General features: G+C 42.5%; 2 protein-coding genes across 2 annotated transcripts; one reads left to right on the top strand and one right to left on the bottom strand.

The window, feature by feature from the left end:
• Positions 1–2,707: 2,707 nt before the first annotated feature.
• On the bottom strand, positions 2,708–3,670 carry LOC309326888 (olfactory receptor 11G2-like; the record flags this gene model as incomplete). The annotated part of the gene is made up of 1 exon (XM_081835920.1): positions 2,708–3,670. One exon carries the CDS (start codon positions 3,668–3,670, stop codon positions 2,708–2,710), a length of 963 nt encoding a protein of 320 aa, XP_081692046.1.
• Positions 3,671–10,260: 6,590 nt separating this feature from the next.
• LOC309326887 (olfactory receptor 11G2-like) lies at positions 10,261–25,433 on the top strand (the record flags this gene model as incomplete). Its single annotated transcript, XM_081835919.1, has 3 exons — positions 10,261–10,563; positions 18,449–18,681; positions 25,403–25,433. The coding sequence occupies 3 exons, from the start codon at positions 10,261–10,263 to the stop codon at positions 25,431–25,433; spliced, it is 567 nt and encodes a 188-aa protein (XP_081692045.1).
• Between the last annotated feature and the right edge of the window lie 333 nt (positions 25,434–25,766).

Below are 25,766 nucleotides of genomic sequence, written 5' to 3'. Positions count from 1 at the left end.
GCTTAATAAAAACTTAAGATATCATTTAATTGCCAAGGTGGCTGCTGCAAGTGGTGGACTTTGGGCTCTCAAATTTCAGCAGTGCCTGTGCGCCACTAAAATTTGGTGCCCCCTGCCTCTTGTGCTCCATTCTACAACATTGTTTTGGCAACCCTGCAGTGTGGCACCTAGTGAGATTTCCCAGCAGCCATGCTATCCTAAAACCACCTCTGCTGCGAGCATTTTTCGAATTTTTTTCTCAGGGTCTGAGTTGAGGAAAACAGGTTTGAATTAGTATCAGGAGTGCAGCTGGGAAATCTTGATTCTATGCTCAAAGGGCCTTCTCGGTAGTGGCGCCCGTCCTGTGGAACACCCTCCCATCAGATATCAAGGAAAGAAACAACTATCTGACTTTTAGAAGAAGGCAACCCTGCATCGGGAAATTTTTAATGTCTAATGTTTTACAGTTTTACAATTTTTTATGTGCTGTAAGCCGCCCTGAGTGGCTGGGGAAACCCAGACAGATGGGTGAGGTAATAATAATAGTAATAGTAATAGTAATAGTAATAGTAATAATAATAATAATAATAATAATAATAATAATAATAATTCCCCTTACTCTTATTTCTCCCTCCCTTTCCATGCAAAACTTTATAATAGCCTGTTTACATTTCCTTGAAAAACCAAAATCTGAGCATTGCAAGTGTCACCCATTCAAAACCACCCCTCAATGTTCTCCTTCTTCCAACCCATCTTCCTTTGGCTTGGTAGCAGTCCCATTTCAGTACCTCAGTAGCTTTCAAACTCTCGATTTAGCCAGCTGTGGGACATCATATGCCTTGTCCTTTTGCAATAACAGGCCATGGGATTGTTTGGGTGGTAAGAAAGTGCAGATAAAAGCTGGAATGTCTCTGATAAGTATTTGGTGGCCCTGGGGAATATGCCCCTTAAGAACATTGTCATTATCCACCGAAACACCATCTCTTTAAGGGTTTGCGGCCTGCCTCTGCAATGGTGAAACACAGGAAATTCCTACAGGTATTTCTTGTTTACCTGGATTCTGTTTTGCTAAACACCTTTGAGCAATTAAATTGATGGAACGCTTTTCAATGTGTAATGTTATATTATGCTTTTATATATGTTGGAAGCTGCCCAGAGTGGTCGGGCAACTCAGTCAGATGGGTGGGGTACAAATATTATGATTATGATTAATTATAGACAAGGCTCTTTAAGTTTAGTATAACCACACAGAAAACAACCATATTGTTTTATTTGGTTATGGTGCCATCATTGTGCAGGGGACTTAACAAAAGAAGCTAACAACACAGAATTAGTCCCAGTGGAAGCAACAGTGTCAATGCGTACAAAGAGCTCCGCCATTTTCAGCACTGCTTTCTCCTCTTCTCATCTCTAAAGAGATGGTGGCCCCTAATTTGTACTCTGCTGCTAGCTTCCAGTATGAAAAGCCAGCATGAACACCCATGCAATGTGTGTAGTCGTGTAGATGGGAAAAAGCTTTGTTCTTTAGTGTGGCAACTGGGGGGGAAGAGAACTTTTTACACAACATGCAAATCACAGGATGTGGTTGGGGAAGATAAATGAGACAATGGTTTTGAAAAGGGATAACACAATGGCAGGGAAGCTCATCTTCCTCTATTTCCTCTCACCTTCTTTTTGATCTTGTAAGGATGCCAATTTGGCTTCTCATCGCTCCAGCCTTAAATTCAGTTTTCCACATTTCCATAGGAATTTGCGATTTTCTATCATCTATGTATTATCTATTTATCTATCTATCATCTATCTATATCTATATCTATATCTATATCTATATCTATATCTATATCTATATCTATATCTATATCTATATCTATATCTATATCTATATCTATATCTATATATCATCTATCTATCTATCTATCTATCTATCTATCTATCTATCTATCTATCTATCTATCATCTATCTATCTATCTATCTATCTATCTATCTATCATCTATCTATCTATCTATCTATCATCTATCTATCTATCATCTATCTATCTATCTATCTATCTATCTATCTATCTATCTAGCTATCATCTATCTATCTATCTATCTATCTATCTATCTATCTATCATCTATCTATCTATCTATCATCTATCTATCTATCTATCTATCTATCTATCTATCTATCTATCTATCTATCTACTATCTATATCTATCTATCTATCTATCATCTATCTATCTATCTATCTATCTATCTATCTATCTATCTATCTATCATCTATCTATCTATCATCTATCTATCTATCTATCTATCTATCTATCTATCATCTATCAATCATCTATCTATCTATCTATCTATCTATCTATCTATCTATCTATCATCTATATCATCTCTCTCTCTCTCTCTCTCTCTCTCTCTCTCTCTCTCTCTCTCTCATCTATCTATCTATCTATCTATCTATCTATCTATCTATCTATCATCTATCATCTATCATCTATCTGTCTACCTATATCTAAATCCTGTTTAATATTCACCGGCATTTTAAGGAGTCATTTCACCTAGTAAACACATTTTGGTATTCTTTTATTTCTTTATAAAAATATTTATCTAAGGTCTGCTACAGTATATCTCAGGTACAGAAATTCATAATCTTATAAAATGTCCCAGTAAAATCATGATACAGGTCAATGAAGAGCAGTGGGTCAAGGTCTCAAAACGGCTAACATGGTGTTTTTTTCTTTTTTTACCAAGTCAACTTTCTCTTCACCAGTCCCATCTTCCTCCTCTGCAACCTGCCCACTGCCTCCTTCACCTGATCATTCCTCAGACAATAGATCAAAGGATTCAGAAATGGTGTGATTGTTGTATAGAAGAGCGTTACTACTTTGGTGGCCTGTGATTGGCTTTCTCCACTTGGAGCTACATACATCCCAGCCACTGTGCCATAGAAAAGGGTGACCACCACTAGGTGGAAAGATATGGTGGAGAAGGCTTTCATCCGACTGCCTCTTCTAGAAGATTTCATCAGAGTGAGAATCACAGCACCATAGGATAGCACAACAAAGAACAGGTTGCCTAAAATACCCACAGCATCCATGGAAAACTGGTAGATGATGGGAATGTTTCTGATTGGGGGGCAAGCAAGTAGGAGAATTGTCCCAGCATCACACATAAAGTGGTCTATGATGTTGGGGCCACAGAAGGACAACCTGGAGATCAAAGTAACAGGAACAATGTGCCATAGAAAGCCCAAAACCCAACAAGTGGCCACCAAGGCATAGCAGGAGTCTCGGGACATCATTTGTGGGTAACGCAGTGGGTGGCAGATGGCCATGTACCGATCCAAAGCCATGGCTGACAGGAAGAAACACTCTGTCTGGCCAAGAGAGAAGAAGATGTAGTATTGGAGGAAGCACTCATGGAAGGAGATGACGCCACATGGGAATGCCAGGTCAAAGAGCATACGGGGCACAGTGGTGGAAACGTAGCATATCTCTAGCCAGGAGAAATTGCTCAACAGGATGTACATGGGTAGCCGGGCCAATTGGACATCTGCATGGACCAGTGTGATTATGGTGATGTTCTCAGCCAAAGTGAGGATGTAGAGCACAGCAAAAATGGCAAGCAGCAAGTGCCGCTTCTGCTGCCCAGTTTGAAAACCCAGCAAAATGAATTCCTCAACTGTGCTCCCATTGGCCAACTCCATCTTAAACAAGAGAAGAGAAGCACTGTTGCAAACCATTAAGAAGTATTGCCTGCCTGTCTCTCTCTGTTTCCATTGAAAACAAATGATGAGTAGTCATGGTCTTTAAGGAGGGCAGAAGTACAGCCAACCTCCTTCCATCTTCATTTTAACTTACATATGATTATTATCGAGAAGTACCTATTTCTTCTAATTAGGTATCAGATATGACATATAACTAGTGATTAGGTTCCATGCATTTTACCTTTATTGATTTATTGAAGAGGAGGTTAAGGGGTGATATGATAGCCATGTTCAAATATATAAAAGGATGTCACATATAGGAGGGAGAAAGGTTGTTTTCTGCTGCTCCAGAGAAGCGGACACGGAGCAATGGATCCAAACTACAAGAAAAAAGATTCCACCTAAACATTAGGAAGAACTTCCTGACAGTGAGAGCTGTTCGACAGTGGAATTTGCTGCCAAGGAGTGTGGTGGAGTCTCCTTCTTTGGAGGTCTTTAAGCAGAGGCTTGACGACCATATGTCAGGAGTACTCTGATGGTGTTTCCTGCTTGGCAGGGGGTTGGACACGATGGCCCTTGTGGTCTCTTCCAACTCTATGATTCTATGATTCTATGATTCTATGATTTATGTATTCATTTACTTATTGAAAAAAACTTATAGACTGCTTGCTCAGAAGACCTTTGTGTACATAATAGCATAGAGAGAAAACTGAAAAACAAATAAATTGCAGCCAGATTATACTGCTTATGTCCAAAACATGTTATTACACAATCATCAGGATTTGATTAATGACGCTGGTCTTGAAGGATAAGGAATATAGGAAGCTGCCTTACAACAAGTCAGACCATTGGTTCATCTTCCTCAGTATTGCCCACACTTATTGGCAAAGGCTCTCAAGGCCTTCAGAGAGGGGACTCTTTCTCCCAGAGCTACCTGGAGATTGAACTTGTGACCTTCTGCATTCAAAGCAGTTGCTCTAGAATTGAGCCATGGCCTTTCCCAAGTTATCTGAAGCTATCTATAACTGCTAAAACATATGTAGCAGGAAACTGGAAGAAAAGTCCCCCTATCCTCATTGTTATCTGCGTAATAATTGAGAATACAGAATACTGCAGGTCTTTCTAAATGGGGGGTAGATACGTTTTAGACCTCCAAATTTTGTTGAATATCATCTCTGAGAAATTATTATGACAGCCCTGTAAAGGTAAAGGTAAAGGACCCCTGGACAGTTAAGTCCGGTCAAACGCGACTATGGGGTTGCGGTGCTCATTTCAGGCTGAGGGAGCCAATGTTTGTCCATGACTACACTGCTTCTGGCACAACAGAACACTGACAGAAGCCAGATCACATGGAAACGTCATTTATCTTCCCGCCACAACGGTACCTATTTATCTGCTTGCACTGGCATTCTTTTGAACTGCTAGGTTGGCAAGAGCTGGGACAGAGCAATGGGAGTTCACCCTATTGTGAGGATTCGAACCGCCGACCTTCCGATCGGCAAGCCCAAGTGGCTTAGTCATTTAGACCACAGAGCCACCTTGTTTCTCTCCCTAAGGCAGGTGTTCCTTCTATTGTTGTTGTTATTAGTCAGTAAGCTTTTCTGGGATTACAAATTGGGTAGAAAAGCTACAAATAGATAAGTAAGTACATGATGATCCTCTCAGATTATGCTTTATAATGGCGAATCAACATTTCTTTGCCCATAATCTTATTTCTGGAGAAGGAGCCCATTTAAATTAATCCCGCTGTGTCTCTCACCCCAGTCTCCTTTGCCTTGGTAAAGGTTTCAGTTTCTGTATCTCAGCATGCAAGGAGTTGATCCATCCAGCAGAAGGCTCACTACCATGGCTGTGTCCAAGTTTGGAGAGGGTGTTGTGTGTGAAAGAAATATATGGTTGTTTCCTGTGTCTTTTAGCTGTGAACTGGGTGTACTCTGTGGAAAGAGATGGTTGGCCTGTCTGTGGACTAATGCTTGAATGCTAATGTTATATTTTCAAGAGCCCTTGGAGATGTGTCTCTAAGGAACGTTCTCATTATTTACCAAAACAAATGCTCTTTGGGGACAGGCCGTTTTCATTTGCTGTGGTGAAACACAGGAAATTTCCACAGATAATTGTCCATTATTTTGAGCTGAAAGCACTAAATTGTCCAGGGGACAGTGCCTAGGATCCAGATTTGGGGCAAGAACTCTTTGGTGAGAGAGACCCAGCAGAGATTTAAAATTACAAAACATGTAGCAAAGAAGCTGCTAGACTTTTAAAACAGCCCCTTCCAATTTTCTTCCAAAGTTTCCCATTTCCCTTAGCATAGAAAAAAACCCACACACATTTGGTAAGTTAAAAATGGTTTCCTTACAAGCTCTTCAAAGGTCAGATTCATGTGCTTTTCCATACAGCAGCAAGAAAAGACAAGCAGCTTGACTTAGGTTACAAAAAGTGGTAAAAGTTTCTAAATGATTTGTATAGAAACACAAAGATTGCTTGCTAAAGCCATGTGGTCTGGGCTTGGAGCAGCCAGTCCAGACATCCTTATGGTTGGTTACATGATGGAAAGATGGGAGACGAAAGAGTTTGGTAAACTTTAATCTTAAGGTGAGGGTGTGTGACATAGCTAAGCCTGGCAGGACAGCTTACTTGAAGGTCTTAAGCCTTTACTACATTAATTAGGTAAAGGGACCCCTGACAGTTAGGTCCAGTTGCGGACGACTCTGGGGTTGTGGCGCTCATCTCGCTTTACTGGCCAAGGGAGCCGGCATTTATCCGCAGACAGCTTCCGGGTTATATGGCCAGCATGACTAAGCCGCTTTTGGCGAACCAGAGCAGTCTACGGAAACGCCATTTACCTTCCCACCGGAGCGGTACCTATTTATCTACTTGCACTTTTTGGCATGTTTTTGAACTGCTAGGTTGGCAGGAGCCGGGACCGAGCAACGGGAAGTCACCCCATTGCGGGGATTTGAACCGCCAACCTTCTGATCGGCAAGCCCTAGGCTTTGTGGTCTAGACCACAGTGCCACCCACGTCCTGCGTTAATTAGAGTTAAGCATATTGGTTATATGAGGCTGGATTTATCCCACTCAACCTAGGCACCTTTAAAACAGGATTAGACACATTAATTGAGGATAGGTCTATAAATGGCTGCTAGCTGCAATGGCTATGCTCTTTCTCCCCTGTCAGAGGTGGTATGCCTTTGAATATCAGGTGCTAGGATATAGGAAGAGTGCTGTTTCAGGTCTTGCTTGTGAGCTTCCTATAAGCATCTTGGTTGGCCACTGTGAGACCAGGTTGGTGGTGCCAGATGCATCAGAGGTGTTTTTAAGTGGCGTTATTCCAATTTATGCCTGAACCACATTTAGATAATGTGTAGAGCCACCACACAAGAAAGAATATTAGAGTAGAGTTAGGAAAGCTTTGGAAAAGGGCAACTGAAATGATGGAAGGAACTGGAGAGACCCCTATGAGGAAGGGTTACAAAATTTAGGGATTTTGAATTTGGAAAAAGTGCTGTGGTGGGACATGATAAAGTATTATAAAATTATGTATGGTGCAGAGAAAGTAGTTGCTGTGAAGGCTTTCTCCCCTTTTCGTAACATTTGTGGCCATCCAAAGAAGCTGAATATAGGAAGATTCACATGGCATCCTGTATAAAGTTTGCAGCCACTACATTGATGGTTGCCAACATGGAAGTCTTTAAAAGAGGGTTAGAAGTATTAATGGAGGATAAGGCTACCTATGGTTACTAGCCATAGTCTCTTCGTCGCACAGGACGACGAAGAGAAATGAGGCCGGGGAGAGGCTGACGCTGCAGCATCAAGGCTGCTGGACACGCCCCCCATGGCACCTGGTTGGACAGCCACCGGGGGGGGGGGCGTGAGCGCCAGCCAGGTGAGCTGGATGCAGGGGGCTACGCCCCCTGCTAGGGGCGGTGTTCAGGCTCCCGCCCACAACCACTCCCCTCTCTTTCAGGGAGGAGAGTCTTTACTAGCCATGAGGTCTCTGGGACACCTCCACTGCTGGCAGCAGAATGCCTTTGAATATCAGATGTGAAGGCCCAGGGGGAAATGGGGGAAAACACTTTCTGCCACTTTCCCCACCCCTCCAATTTTTGGGTCAGTGTGCGGAAGCACCTCTCTTTGGGGAAGGGGGCAGCCCAGAGACCTGCGGCTGCCCGGAGGACTCCCAAAGAGAGGGGAGAGGAGGCTGAGGAAACACTTCACAAGGGAGGGTGTTTAAAAAAGGGTGAGAAGCTTCCAGTTCTGCAGGCAAGAGGGGTCATAACTGGGCTCCTGAGGCCCACAGGGATGCCACAGAAAGAATGTTGTTGGTCAAGGGAGCTGTGGACTCAGAAACGTTGAAAACCTCTGTTTTATTACATTATTGAATCAAGATCAAAAAATGTTTTCTTCTTTTCTGGCATTGCAGCAAAATTTGGTTGTTAGAGACTCATCCATTCTAAGCAAATGGGGTTTATCCCCTGCAGACATATTTTCGACCCTATTTGAAAATTGCTTGATGTTATCTTTACAACACCGTCATTTCGCCTTACTCTCTTTGGACTTTAATAAAGCTTTTGATTGCCTGGAATGGCACTATCACCTTATCTTTACATTTGTATCAATTGGGATGTTATTTTATTTCAGAAAACTCAAAATCATATGCTAATAATATCGCCGTGATTTGGACAGATTTACCGTACTTTCAATCCCTTTCATAATGACCCCTAACATGAAATTCCCTTTTCACAACTGCCACATACTGCAATTTCATGAATCTGCCTTTTACAAGACCAAAATCTCTTTCCTGGTCAGTTCCTGCCAATCCAGACCTAATTACTGTATTTTTCTCCCTATAGGACGCACTTTTCCCCCTCCAAAAATGAAGGGGAAATCTGTGTGCATCCTATGGGGCGAATACAGGCTTTCGCTGAAGCTTGGAGAGCGAGAGGGGTCGGTGACCCTCTCGCTCTCCAGGCTTCAGGAAGCTATCAGCAAGCCTGGGGAGCCCGTGGGAGTTCTGCAGGGCTCCCTAGGCTGCGGATAGCAGCCCGCCGCCCGGCGCGAGGGGTGCCCTGAAGCAGAGCTCCCCTCGCACCGGGCAGACATCCGCAGCGTGGGGAGCCCTGCGGGATAGCAGCCTGCCCCCCGGTGCGCGGGGCACCCTGAAACAGAGCTTCTCCCCAGTTCCAGCCCCACAAGCTCCCCCCAAAAAACTAGGTGCGTCCTATGGGACGGAGTATCCTATGGGATGAAAATACGGGAGTGTGTATGTGAAGTTATGCCTCACTTTACACTTATTTACCTTTTCTCTCTTAATACACTTTCCTTTGTTTTTATGAGACCCCTTGGGAACTCCTCACAATCCTGTTTCTAACACCCTGAACAATTTGGCATCTTCAGCTCAAAACAACAGACAATTAACTACCTGTGGAAATTTCCTGTGTTTCACTACAGCATATTAAGATGGCGTGTCCTCAAAGACAGTCTGTTTTGGTAGACAATGGTAATATTCCTGAGACACACGTCCCCAAGGGCTGTTGAATAAATAACACCAGCACCCAAGCTTTGGTCCACAGGCAGAACAACCATATCTTTCCACCCAACACACACAGTGTCACAGCTGAGACATACCAGAAGCAACTAGGTACTTCTTTCACACACAACACACACTGCAAACACACAATTGTGGTGAGCCTTCTGCTGGATGGATTGACCCCTTGCATGCTGTTCAGGTAAAGAAATGGAAACCTTTACTAAGGCAAAATAGATTGGAGTGAGAAACACAGAGGGATGCATCTCTTCACAAGAGATAAGATTATGGGGAGGGAATGTTGATACACCATTATAAAGTATCAGATGTGTGAGAGAATAATTACTATTATTTACTGATTTACTAATTACTATTAGTAAATATTTACTATTAGTAAATAATTACTATTATTTACTGATTTACTAATTACTATTATTTACTGATTTTTCTTTTTGTACGATTTCTACCCTAGAGGGTCCCAGAGAAGCTTACAGATCAACACCACCACCACAAGAGAGAATCTGCCAGAGCGGAAGTAACAAGTATTCAGTTATTCCATAATCTGACATACCATTCTGATAACAGTGGAGTAACTTTTCTTCTAGTTTCCACCACTACACATTTTAGCAGACGTAGGTAAGTTTAGAATACTGTAAGTGCCTTGGCTCAGCGACAGAGCAGCTGTTTGACATGCAGCGGGACTCAGGTTCAAGCCATATAATCTTCAATTAGGACTTGGAGAGAGAGACCCCTGACTGAAAACCTCAAGAGCTGCTTCAAAACAGTGTGGACAACACTGAGGAAGATGAACCAGTGGTCTGTCTTGGTAGAAGGCATCTCTCCATATGATTTTATTCCTAATAATTAAAGATCAGTGCTATTAATCAAATCCTTAAGATTACATAATAACACTATTTTTGTCCCAGCCTAGAATACGCCGTGTACCTATATATTGGCTACCAACATTTGTTTTTAAGTTTCACTGATTTTATCCTTGTGTTATTGACAATGGTATTATGTACACCACTTATTGAGTGTTTGTGATAGCACTTCTTTCATTCAAGATGGAGTTCACCAATAGCAGCACAGTTGAGGAATTCATTTTGCTGGGCTTTCAAATTGGGCAGCAGAAGCGGCACTTGCTGCTTGCCATTTTTGCTCTGCTCTACATCCTCACTTTGGCTGAGAACATCACCATAATCACACTGGTCCATGCAGATGTCCAACTGGCCCGGCTACCCATGTACATCCTGTTGAGCAATTTCTCCTTGCTAGAGATATGCTACGTCTCCACCACTGTGCCCCGTATGCTCTTTGACCTGGCATTCCCATGTGGCATCATCTCCTTCCATGAGTGCTTCCTTCAGTTCTACATCTTCTTCTCTCTTGGCCACACAGAGTGCTTCTTCCTGTCAGCCATGGCTTTGGATCGGTACTTGGCTATCTGCCACCCACTGCGTTACCCACAAATGATGTCCCACAAGTCCTGCTATGTCTTGGTGGCCACTTGTTGGGTTTTGGGCTTTCTATGGCACATTGGTCCAGTTATTTTGATCTCCAGGTTGTCCTTCTGTGGCCCCAACATCATTGACCACTTTGTGTGTGATCCAGGGCCAATTCTCTCACTGGCTTGCCCTCCTGTTGGAAACATTCCCATTATCTGCCAGTTTTCTGTGGATGGTCTCATTGTTCTAGGCAACCTGTTCTTTGTTGTGCTATCCTATGGTGCTGTGATTCTCACGCTGATGAAGTCTTCTAGACGAGGCAGTCGCATGAAAGCCTTCTCCACCATATCCTTCCACCTAGTGGTGGTCACCCTTTTCTATGGCACGGTGGCTGGGATGTATGTAGTTCCAAGTGGAGAAAGTCAATCACATGTTACTAAAGTAGTAACACTGTTCTTTACTGCAATTACACCATTTCTGAATCCTTTGATCTATTGTTTGAGGAATAATCAGGTGAAGGAGGCAGTGGGCAGGTTGCAGAGGAGGAAGATAGGACTGGTGAAGAGAAAGCTGATTGTGTAAAAGCATCCTTAGCCGTTTTAGGACTATGATTAAGGGAAGTCTCTATGGCTCCAACATCAGCCAACCTTTCACTCTACCCACTCCAACCTACTGCTCTTCTGTCTCTCAAAAGCTTGCATGCTGTTTTGTGAGATCAATGTGAAGCTGATCAAAAGGTATGGATTTAATGTGAACTTGGGGTTTTTTTGTGGGTCAGCATGGATAATGTCTGGGACTGGGTAGAGGAGGAATGATGGCAACTGCCTCCCTATCCTGACCCTTCCAGAGGCAGATGGGGGGGGGGGGGAAGTTGGGAAATAATGGAAGAGGAGGAGACAGGACTGGAACGGCAGCTGGCTGACATGGTGCATTTAGAAACCATTCCTGACCCCTCATATCCCATAACCTGGCGAACCTTAATAGTTGGAGATCAAAGAGCTCAAAGACAGAGGGCACATAGCAGCACCAGTAGAAGTGACAAATGAGGAAGTGGGAGAGATGGGGGTGGGGTGGGGGTGGACAATGCCATTTTCCAAGTGGCTGGATTATGTAGCCTCTCTCTGTAATATTTAAATAAAAAAGGACGATAAAAAACTTTTCCTTGTCTTTCCACTTTCTTGGGCAAGCAGCTGGGAGCTGCTGACAGCATCCTGACAGACACATTGACTTTTTGCAAGAAAAAGGAGAGAAGGAATATTGAAAACAAACAACAAACCAAGATATCCAGCCCTGCAATGAGAGAGATAATGATAAGATGTTTACAATTTGGACAAGAATGGTCTATTCCATTCCCTATCTCTATTCCACTGCAACAACTGGTCAACATTTCATGCATATTGACCACATTCTGTCACTTCTCTCCACTGCCAAACTCTAATCTCTTCTCCTATCCTATCGCTTTCACTATTCCAAGCACATGTTCACCACCTCCCAACCTGACACCTACTTTAATTCACATATTATACTTTACATTGATTACTCTAATATTGCTACATATACATATACACAACCACCAAAACCCTACAGAGGGTGCCTTAACATTTTGTTTGTTTTTCTAAAGGTTTTATACTTCCTTAGGCCTACCCTACCAATACCCCCTGTTATGCATGAGCCCCTATACATTTAAGTCCAGTCAAAGGCGACTATGGGATACGGTACTCATTTTGCTTTTCAGGCTGAGGGAGGTGGCGTTTGTCTACACACAGCTTTCTGGGTCATGGAACCAGCATGACTAAACCACTTCTGGTGCAATGGAACACCATGATGGAAGCCAGAGCACATGCAAATGCCACAGTGGTACCTTTTTATCTACTTGCACTGGAGTGCTTTCAAACAGCTAGGTTGGCAGAAGCTGGGACAAAGCAACAGGAGCACACTCCGTCACATGGATTCGAACTGCTGACCTTCTGATCACAAGCCCAAGAGGCTCAGTGGTTTAGACCACAGCGCCACCTGTGTTCCTACTCTGCATGAGCCTTTCCATGTTGGTTGTATAAGCAGCAGAAGCAGCCATGACTGGAAGTAATGTGGGGGGCGGTCACAAAAATGTGACATGTAGATGATGGTGGAAGCCTTGAAAGCTCTGCCTTATCAGTTAGCAAGTATCCCAGAGTGAGTGAGGGGGGATTGGCTTGGCAGGGGTGCAAATCAAGGGGTCGGTGCCAGCTGATAACAGTGAGTGGGTGAGCGGTTGTCCCACTTCTTTCCCTTGGGAAAACCTGCTTTTTTCCATTGAATCAGAGAAAACGTCAGTCAGGTTTTCCGCAGATTGACGTACACTCTGATTCAGTGGGGAGGAGCTGAATTCCCTGGGGTAAGCAGTGAGACAAGTGGGAAAATGCTTGGATCCAGACCTAGAAAGCAGAAGACAAGCAGAAAACCTCATGGACCTGAGCTTTCTAGACATGGGCCAATGAAAGTATCGGTGAGGCTATCATCATGTTCATTAATTTCAATGCATTTTCCCTGACTAGGAATAGCATTGGATATAAAGCCCTTCACACTCACTTCTTCCACATCCAGCTCTCCATTTCTCCCTCTCCCAGTTACCGTAACACTTTTCTTTTTTCCTTTTTCTTTCCTCACAACATCCTGTGGGCACTGGGCATGTTCAGGAATCATGTGGCTATTTTGGGGTACCCCCCTCCCTAATTAGGGTGTATAAAGAGAAATACTCCCAAAATACTGATGATTACTTTTAACAGGATTTCTTTGTTTCCCTTTTTCTTTAAAAAGGAAAACCACACAAAGCTTTGGAAATGTTAACTGAATTTAAGATTGGAAAAATGACAAACCAAACATGACAAATTTGTCCATCCTTACATGTAGTCCTTTCCAAAGGGAGGAAGGAAGAGTAGAAGAATATTAGCTCTCCCTCCATCAAATTGCCTTTCCTTTTCAAAACCATTGCCTTATTTATCTCAACCCCACCCCCCTCCCCAAAAATTCTGGCTCACATCAGTAATAGACCATCTCTTATTATTTGCTGGTTCTGTATAAAGTTCACTTCTCCCCAATATCCACACTAAAGCACAAAGTGTTTTCCCAAACACACATTAAATGGGTGATGATCATGCTTTAAAATAAATAAGTAAGTAAACAAACAAACAAACAAACAAACAAACAAACAAACAAACAAATCAGAAGATTCCTGATGCAGTTGGACGGGGATAGCAGGACTGCCATATTCCTGATGCTGCTAGCCTCCAGCTCCCATCAACCCCAACCAGCATGGCCAAAGTCCAGGGATGATGGGAGTCCAGGAACAGCTGGAGGCCCACAGTTTAGCCAACCTTGCAGTAAGAGAAGGAAATACAGTGGTACCTTGGGTTAAGAACTTAATTTGTTCTGGAGGTCCGTTCTTAACCTGAAACTGTTCTTAACCTGAAGCACCACTTTAACTACTGGGGCCTCCCACTGCTGCCGCGCTGCCGTTGTGCGATTTTTGTTCTCAACCTGAAGCAAAGTTCTTAACCCGAGGTACTATTTCTGGGTTAGCGGAATCTATAACCTGAAGTGTCTGTAACCTGAAGCATCTTTAACCTGAGGTACCACTGTAAAAGAAAGTCAATCAAGTGCCTCTATCAGCTTGAGACTCCATAACACACTATATTCATTTGGTTGTTCTAATAAATCCCTTTGCAGAACCCAGGAAAACACCAATTACCCGAGGAGGCTCTCTAGTGCTTCAGAGGGAGGCAATCAGTCTCCAAAGAGCTGTTGTTTGGGTGGATACTAATGACATTGTTCTTGAAGGACTCATTTCCATGAGCCACCATATATATATATATATATATATATATATATATATATATATATATATGCAGGTTTTGGTGTCCTCGGGTGTCTTCCCGTGTAAAAGTTGGGGTGTCTAGGCGACGTTTCGACGAGGTCTCACTCGTCATCTTCAGGCTGGTGCTTTCGGCTTCTTGTTACTGGAACAGAGCAGGAACTCAGTGTTTGAGTTCCTATAAATATTGTAGAGGGGGTGTGGTGTATAGCCTCCAATGTTCTGGGCAGAGAGGAAGTTCCAGAATTACAGAATCTCTCAAACGTGTTACAGAATCTCTCAAACGTGTTAATTGCCAATGGATACCAGCAAAACAGGATTACGAAGCTAATCCAAAAGGAAACACCCCCCAAAAACCAAGACACAGAAGAAAACAATGGCATGGCCCTCCTTCCTTATATCAAGGGCACTACAGATAAAATTAGCAAAATCCTCCATAAACACAATATCAAAACAGCCTTTTGCACCAACCAAAAAATAGCCAATATCCTCAGAAACCCCAAGGATAAAATCCAGTTGGAAAAACCAAGGGATCTATGAAATACCCTGCAAAGTCTGCCCAGCCACGTACATTGGACAAACAAACAGACGAATAAATGCACGTATCGCAGAACACAAGAATGCCGTCAAAAAAGAAGAAAAAACTTCCTCTCTTTTCCAACACATGAAAGAAACAGGACACGAAATTAATTTTGCAGATTCCAAATTGCTCTTTAACACGGAACATCACCACAAGAGAATAATCATGGAAGCCATCGAGATAGAGAAACACCCTCACAACATGAACAAGCGTGACGACACATCCCGCTTGCCAGACATCTGGAAATTAGCCCTCCCCACAAAAACTGACACCAGATCCAGAGGCACACAGAACGCCAACACCAATCAACCACACCAGACCCAAACCCAGACCCTCTCCACAGATGAATTACAGACACCATCCAGTAGCCAATCCATGGTGGCACCTCCGGATGCTGCACCCCCCTGCAATCCCTACACAGATCTGGCTGACACAAGCCACAAAACCACAGCTCGCCCCTATACACGAAGCCAAGCCAGAGCACAACTAAGTACAGTACAGCCATCTTCTCAGGAAAACTCTTCACAAAGTTCAAGAGGTCAAGACACAAAGACTTTAACAACTAATCCACACCTAATGACCCACCTAAGTGGTACTCAGGATATCACTCAAGAAATCACTCAAGATATCTCTCAAGTAATTAAGGAACAAAAGAAGAAAAGGCACACTAGCCTGGGAACTTCCTCTCTGCCCAGAACATTGGAGGCTATACACCACACCCCCTCTACAATATTTATAGGAACTCAAACACTGAGTTCCTGCTCTGTTCCAGTAACAAGAAGCCGAAAGCACCAGCCTGAAGATGACGAGTGAGACCTCGTCGAAACGTCGCCTAGACACCCCAACTTTTACACGGGAAGACACCCGAGGACACCAAAACCTGCATTCCTGTACCCGTGAAAATCTACGAAAGCATATATATATATATATATATATATATATATATATATATATATATCAGATGCATTCAACCTTTGTTCTGTGCACAGGCCCATTCATTCTTCTTGCCAAGTCCCACTGTAAAACACGTGGAACAACATACTTCTCTTGGTTTATGACACAACATATATGAGATGCCTTCAGGGTGGTGGATCAAGACATGGAATGTTACTGAGGTGCCATATAAGTCAAATGGGAGAAGAGGTAAGAATATTAGAAGGATGGATCTGAATAGGTGCAACCATTGGCCAGATTGGGCCGGTAAGGATTTGATTCAGCATCGAAAACCTCTTCACTCACTGTTCCTTTGATCTTCCTCTGATCTTATTTTGCATCTGTTTGCTTTTCATGAGTTTGTTCCAGTATGGGAAACTTGGTAGCTGTTTCTGTATTGTGTTGTGGAGAAACAAAAGAAGTCCTACTGTGCTTGCTTTCAAGCAAAGGCTGTTCCACACCTGTGTATTTTTGAGACCGTTTGTCCAAAATGCTTGGAAGAGTGCAGGGTACAAGGGCAACATGTCATTATCAAGCATAAAAGGATAAGAACACAAGACAAGCCTGCTGGATAAGGCCATGGCCTCTCTGGTGCAGCACCATTTTCCCACAGTGGCCGAGAAGAAGTCTGTGGGACGCCTGCAAGCTGGACATGAGTGCAGCAGCACTTTGCCTAACTGCAGTTGCCAGAAACTGGCATTCACAGTCATAATGCCTTTGACAATGGAAGTAGAATGCAGCTATAGTGGCTGGTAGCTGTTGATAGCCTTGTTGTTGTTTAGTCGTTTAGTCGTGTCCAACTCTTCGTGACCCCATGGACCAGAGGATGGCAGGCATTCCTGTCTTCCACTGCCTCCTGCAGTTTGGTCAAACTCATGCTGGTAGCTTCGAGAACATGTCCAACCAACTTGTCCTCTGTCATCCCCTTCTCCTTGTGCCCTCCATCTTTCCCAACATCAGGGTCTTTTCCAGGGAGTCTTCTCTCCTCATGAGGTGGCCAAAGTATTGGAGCCTCAGCTTCAGGATCTGTCCTTCCAGTGAGCACTCAGGGCTGATTTCCTTAAGAATGGATAGCCTTGTTGATAGCCTTGTCCTCCACTAATTGGTCTATTTTTCTTTTAAAGGGGTATAGTTTGGTGGACTCTCATTGCCTTCTGTAGGAGTGAGCATAGCTGTCAATGTTTCCCTTTTTAAAAAGGAAATTCCTTTATTCCAAATAGGATTCCTCAAAAAAAGGGAAAAGTTGACAGCTATAGGAGTGAGTTCCACAGTTTAATTATGTTTTATGCAGGGTGTGGATTAGTTGTTACTTGGAAATGACACAAATCAATACAGCAGGACTTACTTTTGCAAAAGCATGCATAGTTTTACACTGCACACCAGGCAGCAGCGTCGTACTTTGTTAAGAATGACTCTTAAACAGGCAAAGTCTCACAGCTGTGATAGGCAGGAAGGCAGATGTTACTTCCTTTTGGTATATGTAAATCTCTCTGTTATGTTATGTAAATCTTTCTGTTAGGGTGAGACTGTCTTTCCAGAGTGGTGCTTACTCTGGTTATCTCCCGCTTGGACTACTGCAATGTGCTCTACGTGGGGCTATCTTTGAAGGTGACCTGGAAACTACAACTAATCCAGAATGTGGCAGCTAGACTGGTGACTGAGTGGCCGCCGAGACCATATAATGCTGAAAGACCTTCATTGACTCCCAGTATGTTTCCGAGCACAATTCAAAGTGTTGGTGCTGAACTTTAAAGCCCTCACCGGCATCAGCCCAGTATATTTGAAGGAGCATCTCCACCCCCATCATTTAGCCTGGACACTGAGGTCCAGCTCCAAGGGCCTTCTGGCGGTTCCCTCACTGCAAGAAGTGAGGTTACAGGGAACCAGGCAGAGGGCCTTCTCGGTAGTGGTGCCCGCCCTGTGGAATGTCCTCCCACCAGACGTTAAGGAGATAAAGAACTATGCAACTTTTAGAAGACATCTGAAGGCAGCCCTGTTTAGGGAAGCTTTGAATGTTTGATGTTTTATTGTGTTTTTAATATTCTTTTGGGAGCTGCCCAGCCAGATGGGCAGGGTATAAATAAATTATTATTATTATTATTATTATTATTATTATTATTATTATTATTATTCAATTGAAGATGGAACTGGCCAATGAAACTGAAGTCACAGAATTCATTTTGCTGGGATTTGGAGGTGGACAGGTGAAGCGTTTGCTGCTGCTCCTTTTTTTGACTGTTCTTTATGTGCTCACTTTGGCCGAGAATCTGACCATTATCACACTGGTGGTTCTAGACTCGCACTTGTCACGACTTCCCATGTATCTCCTTCTAAGCACCTTCTCCTGGCTGGAGATGTGCTACATGAGTGCCACGGTACCTCGCATGCTCTTTGATCTGGTGTCCTCTCATTGGACGATCTCTTTCCAGGCTTGCTTCTTCCAGTTCTACATCTTTTTCTCGCTTGGTGCAACAGAATGCTTATTCCTCTCAGCCATGGCATTGGACAGGTACTTGGCAATATGCCACCCACTGCACTACCCACAAATTATGTCCCAGGATGCCTGCTGTGCTCTGATGGCTGCTTGCTGGATCCTTGGCTTCCTGTGGAACATTGTCCCAGTAACTGTGATCTCCAGGATGTCCTTCTGTGGACCCAACATCATCAACCATTTGTTGTGTGATCCGGGGCCACTCCTGTCTCTTGCCTGCCCCCCACTTGGAAATTCTCCTCTCATCCACCAGGTTTTTGTGAATGTTATGGTTTTAGGCAACTTATTTTGCATTCTGCTGTCCTATGGCACTGTGGTTTTCACACTGATGAAAACCTCTAACCAAGGCAGTCGTAGGAAGGCTTTCTCCACCGTATCGTTCCATCTAGTAGTGGTGAGTATTTTCTATGGTTCTGTGGCAGGAGTATACTTAGCTGCTCCAGGTGGAGAAAGCCACTCAGATGTGACAAAGGCAGCAACACTCTTCTACACTGCTATCACACCTTTCCTCAATCCTCTGATCTATTCTCTGAGGAATGATCAGATGAAAGAGGCTGCGGGGAAGTTGTTGAAGAGATTGGAGAAATGGAGGTGTATTTGAAAACACGGATAGCATGGAAATGTTGCAAAGCAAAAACAGAAATGAGTCTTCCTGATGGTGCAAAACTTGCGTATCAGAGAGAGGGCAAGCCTAGAACCACGATGCATTGGGAGGTTTATCACTTGTTTGTTTTACATCAGGGAGCATTCATAAATGGTATCCCCTACCTTCATTCTGAAGTGGCATAATCCATCCTGCCACCTGATGATTTTATCACCTCATTTTCCTGCAGGAAGAGACCAGGACTCAAAGTGGGGACAGAGGTAGGGCAGAGTCTGATGTTTACCTTGTAGCTGAGTGGAACTACAAGGACATCTGCTGTCAGCATCTGAATTTCAGACACAAATGTTAACTAGGCAGAAACTCTGAGAGAATGTATTATGCACCTTTCCCTCTAATGCTGAACTTGGGATGGGCCATTCTAATTATTCTGTATCCAAATCACACATACCTCAACAAACAAAAGAGAGGTATCTGCATATTTGGGGCTTGTAGAAGTAAGTAAAATTCAGTGGGGGTGGCTGGTAGAGGAGAAACTCTCCCTCCAAAAGAGGGCAGGGGATTCTGGTTTGAGGAATGTCTGACCGAGGTGCTCCCCCACTAGTTCTCTGCTAGTGAAGAGTGATAAGAGATAGTCAGGCTGTCAGTCTGACTATCTATCCCCCAACCCCTCAGAATTAGTATGCCCTCAGGTGTTCTGAAGAGGCACCTGTCATTTGTCCTGGGGAAAAGAGAATATTTCTGAGGGATGTGAAGGAACCCAGAACAAGGATTGTTTCATCAGCTTGACACTGCATAAACCACTTTTTAATTAAAAAGCTTCAGGTCTGCACCCTCAATCTTTTAATTATTATAGAAATAGGAAAGAAATGTTAATTGGACAAATTATCTGGCAATTAAACAGCACAAAGGTGATATTTATTTTTTGATGGTTGTAAAGTAGATTAATCTTACAGGTTGGAATTCTTCTCAGGAAGCACGAGTGATTGATTACCGTATTTTTCGCTCTCTAAGACGCACCAGGCCACAAGATGCACCTAGGTTTTGGAGGAGGAAAACAAGAAAAAAAATATTCTGAATCTCAGAAGCCAGAACAGCAAGAGGGATCGCTGCTCAGTGAAAGCAGCGGTCCCTCTTGCTGTTCTGGCTTCTGTGATAGCTGCGCAGTCTGCATTCACTCCATAAAACGCACACACATTTCCCCTTACTTTTTAGGAGGGAAAAAGTGAGTCTTATAGAGCAAAAAATACGGTACTTAGAAAGATTAAAAAATGAACTATAACTCTTGACAACTTTTTATTTCTTGCTTTTTATTCTCTTATATTTACTCATCTTTCTTCCTTTTTTAGATTAGATTGGTTTTTATTGTATTTTATGTTGAAAACTCTCAATTAAGGTACTTTGGGGGAAAGTGCCATTTGACCTATAAAGCCTTAAATGGCTCAGGATGGCAATACCTCAAGGATCACATCTCTCCATATGAACCAATCTGGACCCTGCTATCATCATCTGAGGCCCGTCCCTTGAGAAAGTGGCAGTGCAAGACTGTGATGACTCTCCATTTGTGAAATGCTCTCCCCAGGGAAGCCTGCCTGGCACCTTTGTTACATATCTTTAGGCATGAGAAAAAGATGCTTCTCTATAAAGAGGCTATTGACTGATGTTTATTATATACTTTGTGTTCTCATTTTGCATTTTTCTGTTGTGCATTTTTCTATAATCTTTGGCAGAAGGGTGGAATAAAAATTAAATAAAGAGCTGTAATAATAAAATGAAATACATGGAAATCAAGGCCCATTCTCTAACAGAAGCTTTCTGTGATCTTGGAGGGTATGTCACTCATTACTAATAAAAGACATTTGAATGCAATGGGCTTCAGTTAGGTCAGCTAGGCTGATTCTTTGTTGTTCTAATTAACTGTTCCTTGGTATTCAGTTCAGGCCTCAGTAAAATAATATAGCATTTGGGAAAAAAGATGCACCCCAGTAAGCCCAAACTGGAGGCCAAGATGGAGAAGATCTCCACAGCCACCATGTATTTTCCTTTTGTGCTCAGGTAGGTTGGGACAAAGGACAGCCAAACACTGCAGAAGACCAGCATGCTGAATGTAATGAACTTGGCTTCATTAAAGCTGTCAGGCAACCTCCGAGCAAGAAAAGCCACCATAAAGCTGACAGAAGCCAAGAAGCCCATGTAGCCCAACACAAAATAAAACATAAGGACTGACCCCTCATTACAGAGCAGAACCATTTCTTTGATCATTGTATGCATGTCCAAATCAGGGAATGGGGGAGAAGTTGCCAGCCACACAGTACAAATGGTGGCTTGAAAAAGAGAGCATGAAAGAACAATGGTGTTGGACAACGGTTTTCCCACCCATCTCCTCATCTTGGATCCGGGCTTGGTGGCCATGAAAGCCAGAACCACAATGATGGTTTTGGCCAATATGCAAGAAACTGCCACAGAGAAGATCATGCCAAAAGCACTTTGTCGAAGGAGGCATGTCAGTGCTCCAGGCTGGCCAATGAATAGCAAAACACAAAGGAAGGAAAGCAAGAGGGAGATGAGGAGAGTGTAGGTGAGGTCCCGGTTGTTGGCCTTGACTATGGGAGTATCCATGTGCTTCAGGAATATTCCAAGAACCAAAGCAGTGAGGAGAGAAAAGGAGAGAGCCAAAGAGGACAAAATTATGCCCAAAGGTTCTCCATAAGACAAGAAAGTTATTTGTTTTGGAAGGCATCCATCCTGGAAATGGTTTGGATATTGGTTCCCAGGACATTCAAAACAATCATCCATGTCTGAAAAAGAAAAGACAGAGTTATATACATGGAAATCTGCTTTGCCATGATTGGCAGAAATTATGTACTGTAGAGCCTTTAATTATGATGCCTAGAGCAGTTGTAAAAGAGATATCCTCATATTTAGAAGTAACACTCAGCTTGGATTACCAAGCAATCTACACCTGGGTCAATGTCAAGAAGGTAGCAGTCTAGAGGTCTGAAGTTTTATTCCTAACATTTGCCTCTTAGCAATGTTGTTGTAACTAATTTGATATTTTTAATGAATTTGCGCTATGCAAGTGGTTTTTATGAATAAATACATAAATAAAATGCCTGGTTCAGATAAATTTCCTACCCAATCCCATCCCTCCCCTGCTATTCACATATGTACACCAAATACAAATCTCAGTGGTGAGATCAAGCAAGATCCTGATATAGCTTTTGAAGAGTTCACAGTTTATCTCCTACCCTTCTGGTTTGAGATCTTCCCTTCTGGACATGGAAGACAATCGTAGCAGCAAGAAGGCTTCCCTTCCTTCTTGGTCCGACTGTAACCTAAATGACAATTCTCACTGCACACAGAAGGAGGTGGTGTCTGTACATAAATAAAGGAAGATAATAGTTTCAGGGATTGCATCTCCCTGACACAGCAAAGGTGGTGAAATCTGCAGTTTAGAAATACGGCAATAATATAGGAAAATGCATTTTTTTTCAGAGAGCACCTTTTATGTATCGAGAATTAGAACGAAACCTCCTAGAATATAATGTTAATGTGTTGTCAAAAATGTGTAAGTTGCTATTAGAATAGGAAGCAAAAGATGAACAAGTGAAATGGATTTTGGTCATAATATTGAGATACAGTCATGGGAGTGATTGTGAATAATGATATAAAGTTACAGCTCTTTATAATGTGAGGGAAGATTATATTAAAATGATGATTAGATGGTACTTAACACCCAATAGGTTTGCAAAAATGTACAAATCTGAATCTAGTAACAGTTGGAAATGTAAAGAAAAAGAAGATACCTTTTTCCGTATGTGGTGAATTTGTAATAAGGCAAAAGCCTACAGGGAAATGATAAATAATGAGTTGAAAAAAAATGTTTAAGTTAACCTTTATTAAGCAACCAGAGACTTTTCTTTTGGGAATACAGTGGTACTTCAGTTTGCAAACTTAATCCATTTAGGAAATCTGTTCTTAAACTGAAACCAATCTTAAACCGAGGCACACTTTCTCTAATCAGGCCTCCCACCACTGGTGCCCTTCCACTGTTTGGCTGAGGCATAGTTGACAAACCGGAACACTACTTACTGGTTTGCAGAGTTCGTAAACTGAATAGTTCGTTAACAGGACTGTTCGTAAACCGAGGTACCACTGTAATGGGATTAGAGTTACTTAATATATTTATGTATGTGACCAATGCTGCCAGAATGTTATATGCCCAAAGATGGGAAGAATAAAATGTCCCAACAAAAGAAGAAGGGTTACAGAAACTAATGGACTATGCAGAAATGGCAAAACTTACAGGAAGAATAAGAAATCAAGAAGATCATTTTTAAGACAGAATGGAATTCATTTATAGTATATTTACAAAGTTATTATAAACAAATTAAGACAGTAGCAGGGTTAATGTAAACAACGTGCAGTAAAAACAAGAAGAAGAAGAAGAAGAAGAAGAAGAAGAAGACGACGACGACATAGTGGATAAATAACAGATTGGTATTATTTGGATATGCAGTAAACTAAAATATAAACAAGGTACCACAGAAAAAGGGAAGGAGAGTTGAAATAAGAGAGTGACTGATTTATTTTTATTTTTATTTGTATATTGTAAAAATTTAGAAATAAAATTATATACAGAGAGAGAGAAAGAGAGAGAGCTTCAATGGCCTGTCTGTTTAAAACACTGTCAGGTGTTGATTGTCCTAATTCTCTGTGATTCATACAATATTTCAATATTTCTTGCTTCCAGTGTTAACTCCCCCCACCCATATGTTTCAGCTTTAATATTTGTTTTCTATGGTGACATTTGTTTGGTCAGGTTCAAAACATATTAGTTTGCATGTTGCATTCCTGTGAGCATTATCTTACAATATCACTACCTTAGAGACCAAAATCATGAAGCAATATTTCTTGAACTTTTTCCAGAATACTGGAGGTCCTCCAATTACAAGCATGCTACATGCCTGCTTTTTAAAAAGATTACTTTTTAAAATTATATTACTAATATAGTAATGATTCAGTCAGTATTTGGCTTAATTATTTTCATTCAAGTATGCATTTCAGTGCATAAATTCATGTTCCCAGAGGTTTTCAGCTGTGTTTTCATCTCCCAGTGTTCCCTGCCATGTTTACAATAACTGCTTTGGAGGGTTATTTAGGTTGCTGAAATGGCTCCAGATAACGTGTAATGGCAATGGATCTTTTAAGCAAGTCTACATGAATGTTCTACCAAATCTAGACAAGACCTGAGGAGACATCAGATTTAACATTGAGCAAAGGACGGAAGATACTATAAAATGGAATTTACCTGGTTGAAGCTGCTGGGCCATATGATGGCATCATCATGAATTCTGAGCCCCTTTTCTTGGGGAATCTGTGGGTCCATTTTTCCAACTTTGATTCTAAGAAAGGACTCATTTGGGTATGTGACCCAGTTGATAATATCAAAGCCAGCTACTAATGCTCCCTTTCGGTCAAAGGAAATTTCTTCTCCGGCACTATTGTTGAAGGAGACACTTCTCAGAAAGTGTTGGAGCTAAATTTGGGGTAGGGAACTATAGTGAAGATCTACAAAAGGATTCATTATTAGATAATTGAGATTACAGTTCACTTCTGAGACCTTTGGTTTATAATTTATTTAAACTTTATCAACTGACCAGTAAGGCTATCCTAAATAATAATAATAAATAATAATAAAAAACTTTAATTTATATCCTGCCCTCCCCGGCCGAAGTCGGGCTCAGGGTGGCTAACCTCAAATATATAACATTGGTATAAAATCAAACAATAATTAAATTACCTCCTAAAAACAAGTCAGAATCAAATTAAAGTTTAATTAGATGGCTTCCCGCATGGTTAGGGTTGGGAACAGTAAGTGCTCATTAAACACACAAAGGTGTCTGACATAAATACAAGAAAATAATAGTTTCGGGCTTTGCATTGGTCTTGTCCCAATTAATTTCAGTCTGCCAACTCACTTCCACACCATTGTCAACATCAAATGTAGAGATGTCTGTGAACATATGTTCTTTCCAGGCCTCTCTACCCTAGGCTGCTTTTCCTAAAGATCTGCTAAACTAGAGGCCACCTTTAGCTGAGCGCAAGAAAACAATATTCCATATTTTTCCCTGTATAAGACGAGGTCTTTTGATTTAAAAAAAAAGTTTAAAAATTGGGGGTCATCTTGTACATGGAACATGGGCATCCAGGGGATTTTAAAAAATATTTATGTCCTGGATTTTGGCTTGGGCGGGCTGAGGCAGTCCCTCCTGCTGCCGCCCCCCCTTTCTCTTCCCCCTCCAGGTTGCATGCTGGCGACTGGCTCACCTCCTGAAGATCCCACTGGCTCGACCACCAGAGCCAGAGCAGCTGCCAGTGCTGCTGCTGAGAGCTGCCTCAGCTACCTCTCCTTGCCCTTCTTCTTTCCCCCCTCTTCCTCTCTCAACCCCCCCACCCTGCCCCCAGTCCGCTGAACACCTTTCTCAGCTCAGTTTGCTCAATGGAATGGCCTGGTGCATAGGGGGCACTGCCTTCCTCCAGCTCTTCCTCGGTATCCTATCCTACTTGGGAGCCTCCTCCTTCTTGCTTCCCCGCAGAAGCAGCTGCCACTGAGGGGGAACATGCGGTGCCCCAGCTGCTGCACGTTGCTTCTGCACCATGGTGCGCT

Source organism: Podarcis erhardii (genome assembly GCF_964252035.2).
Source record: "Podarcis erhardii genome assembly, chromosome: 13".
NCBI lineage: Eukaryota > Metazoa > Chordata > Lepidosauria > Squamata > Lacertidae > Podarcis > Podarcis erhardii.
The sequence above is the reverse complement of the archived record's forward strand: the minus strand, read 5'-3'. Positions and strand labels throughout refer to the sequence as shown.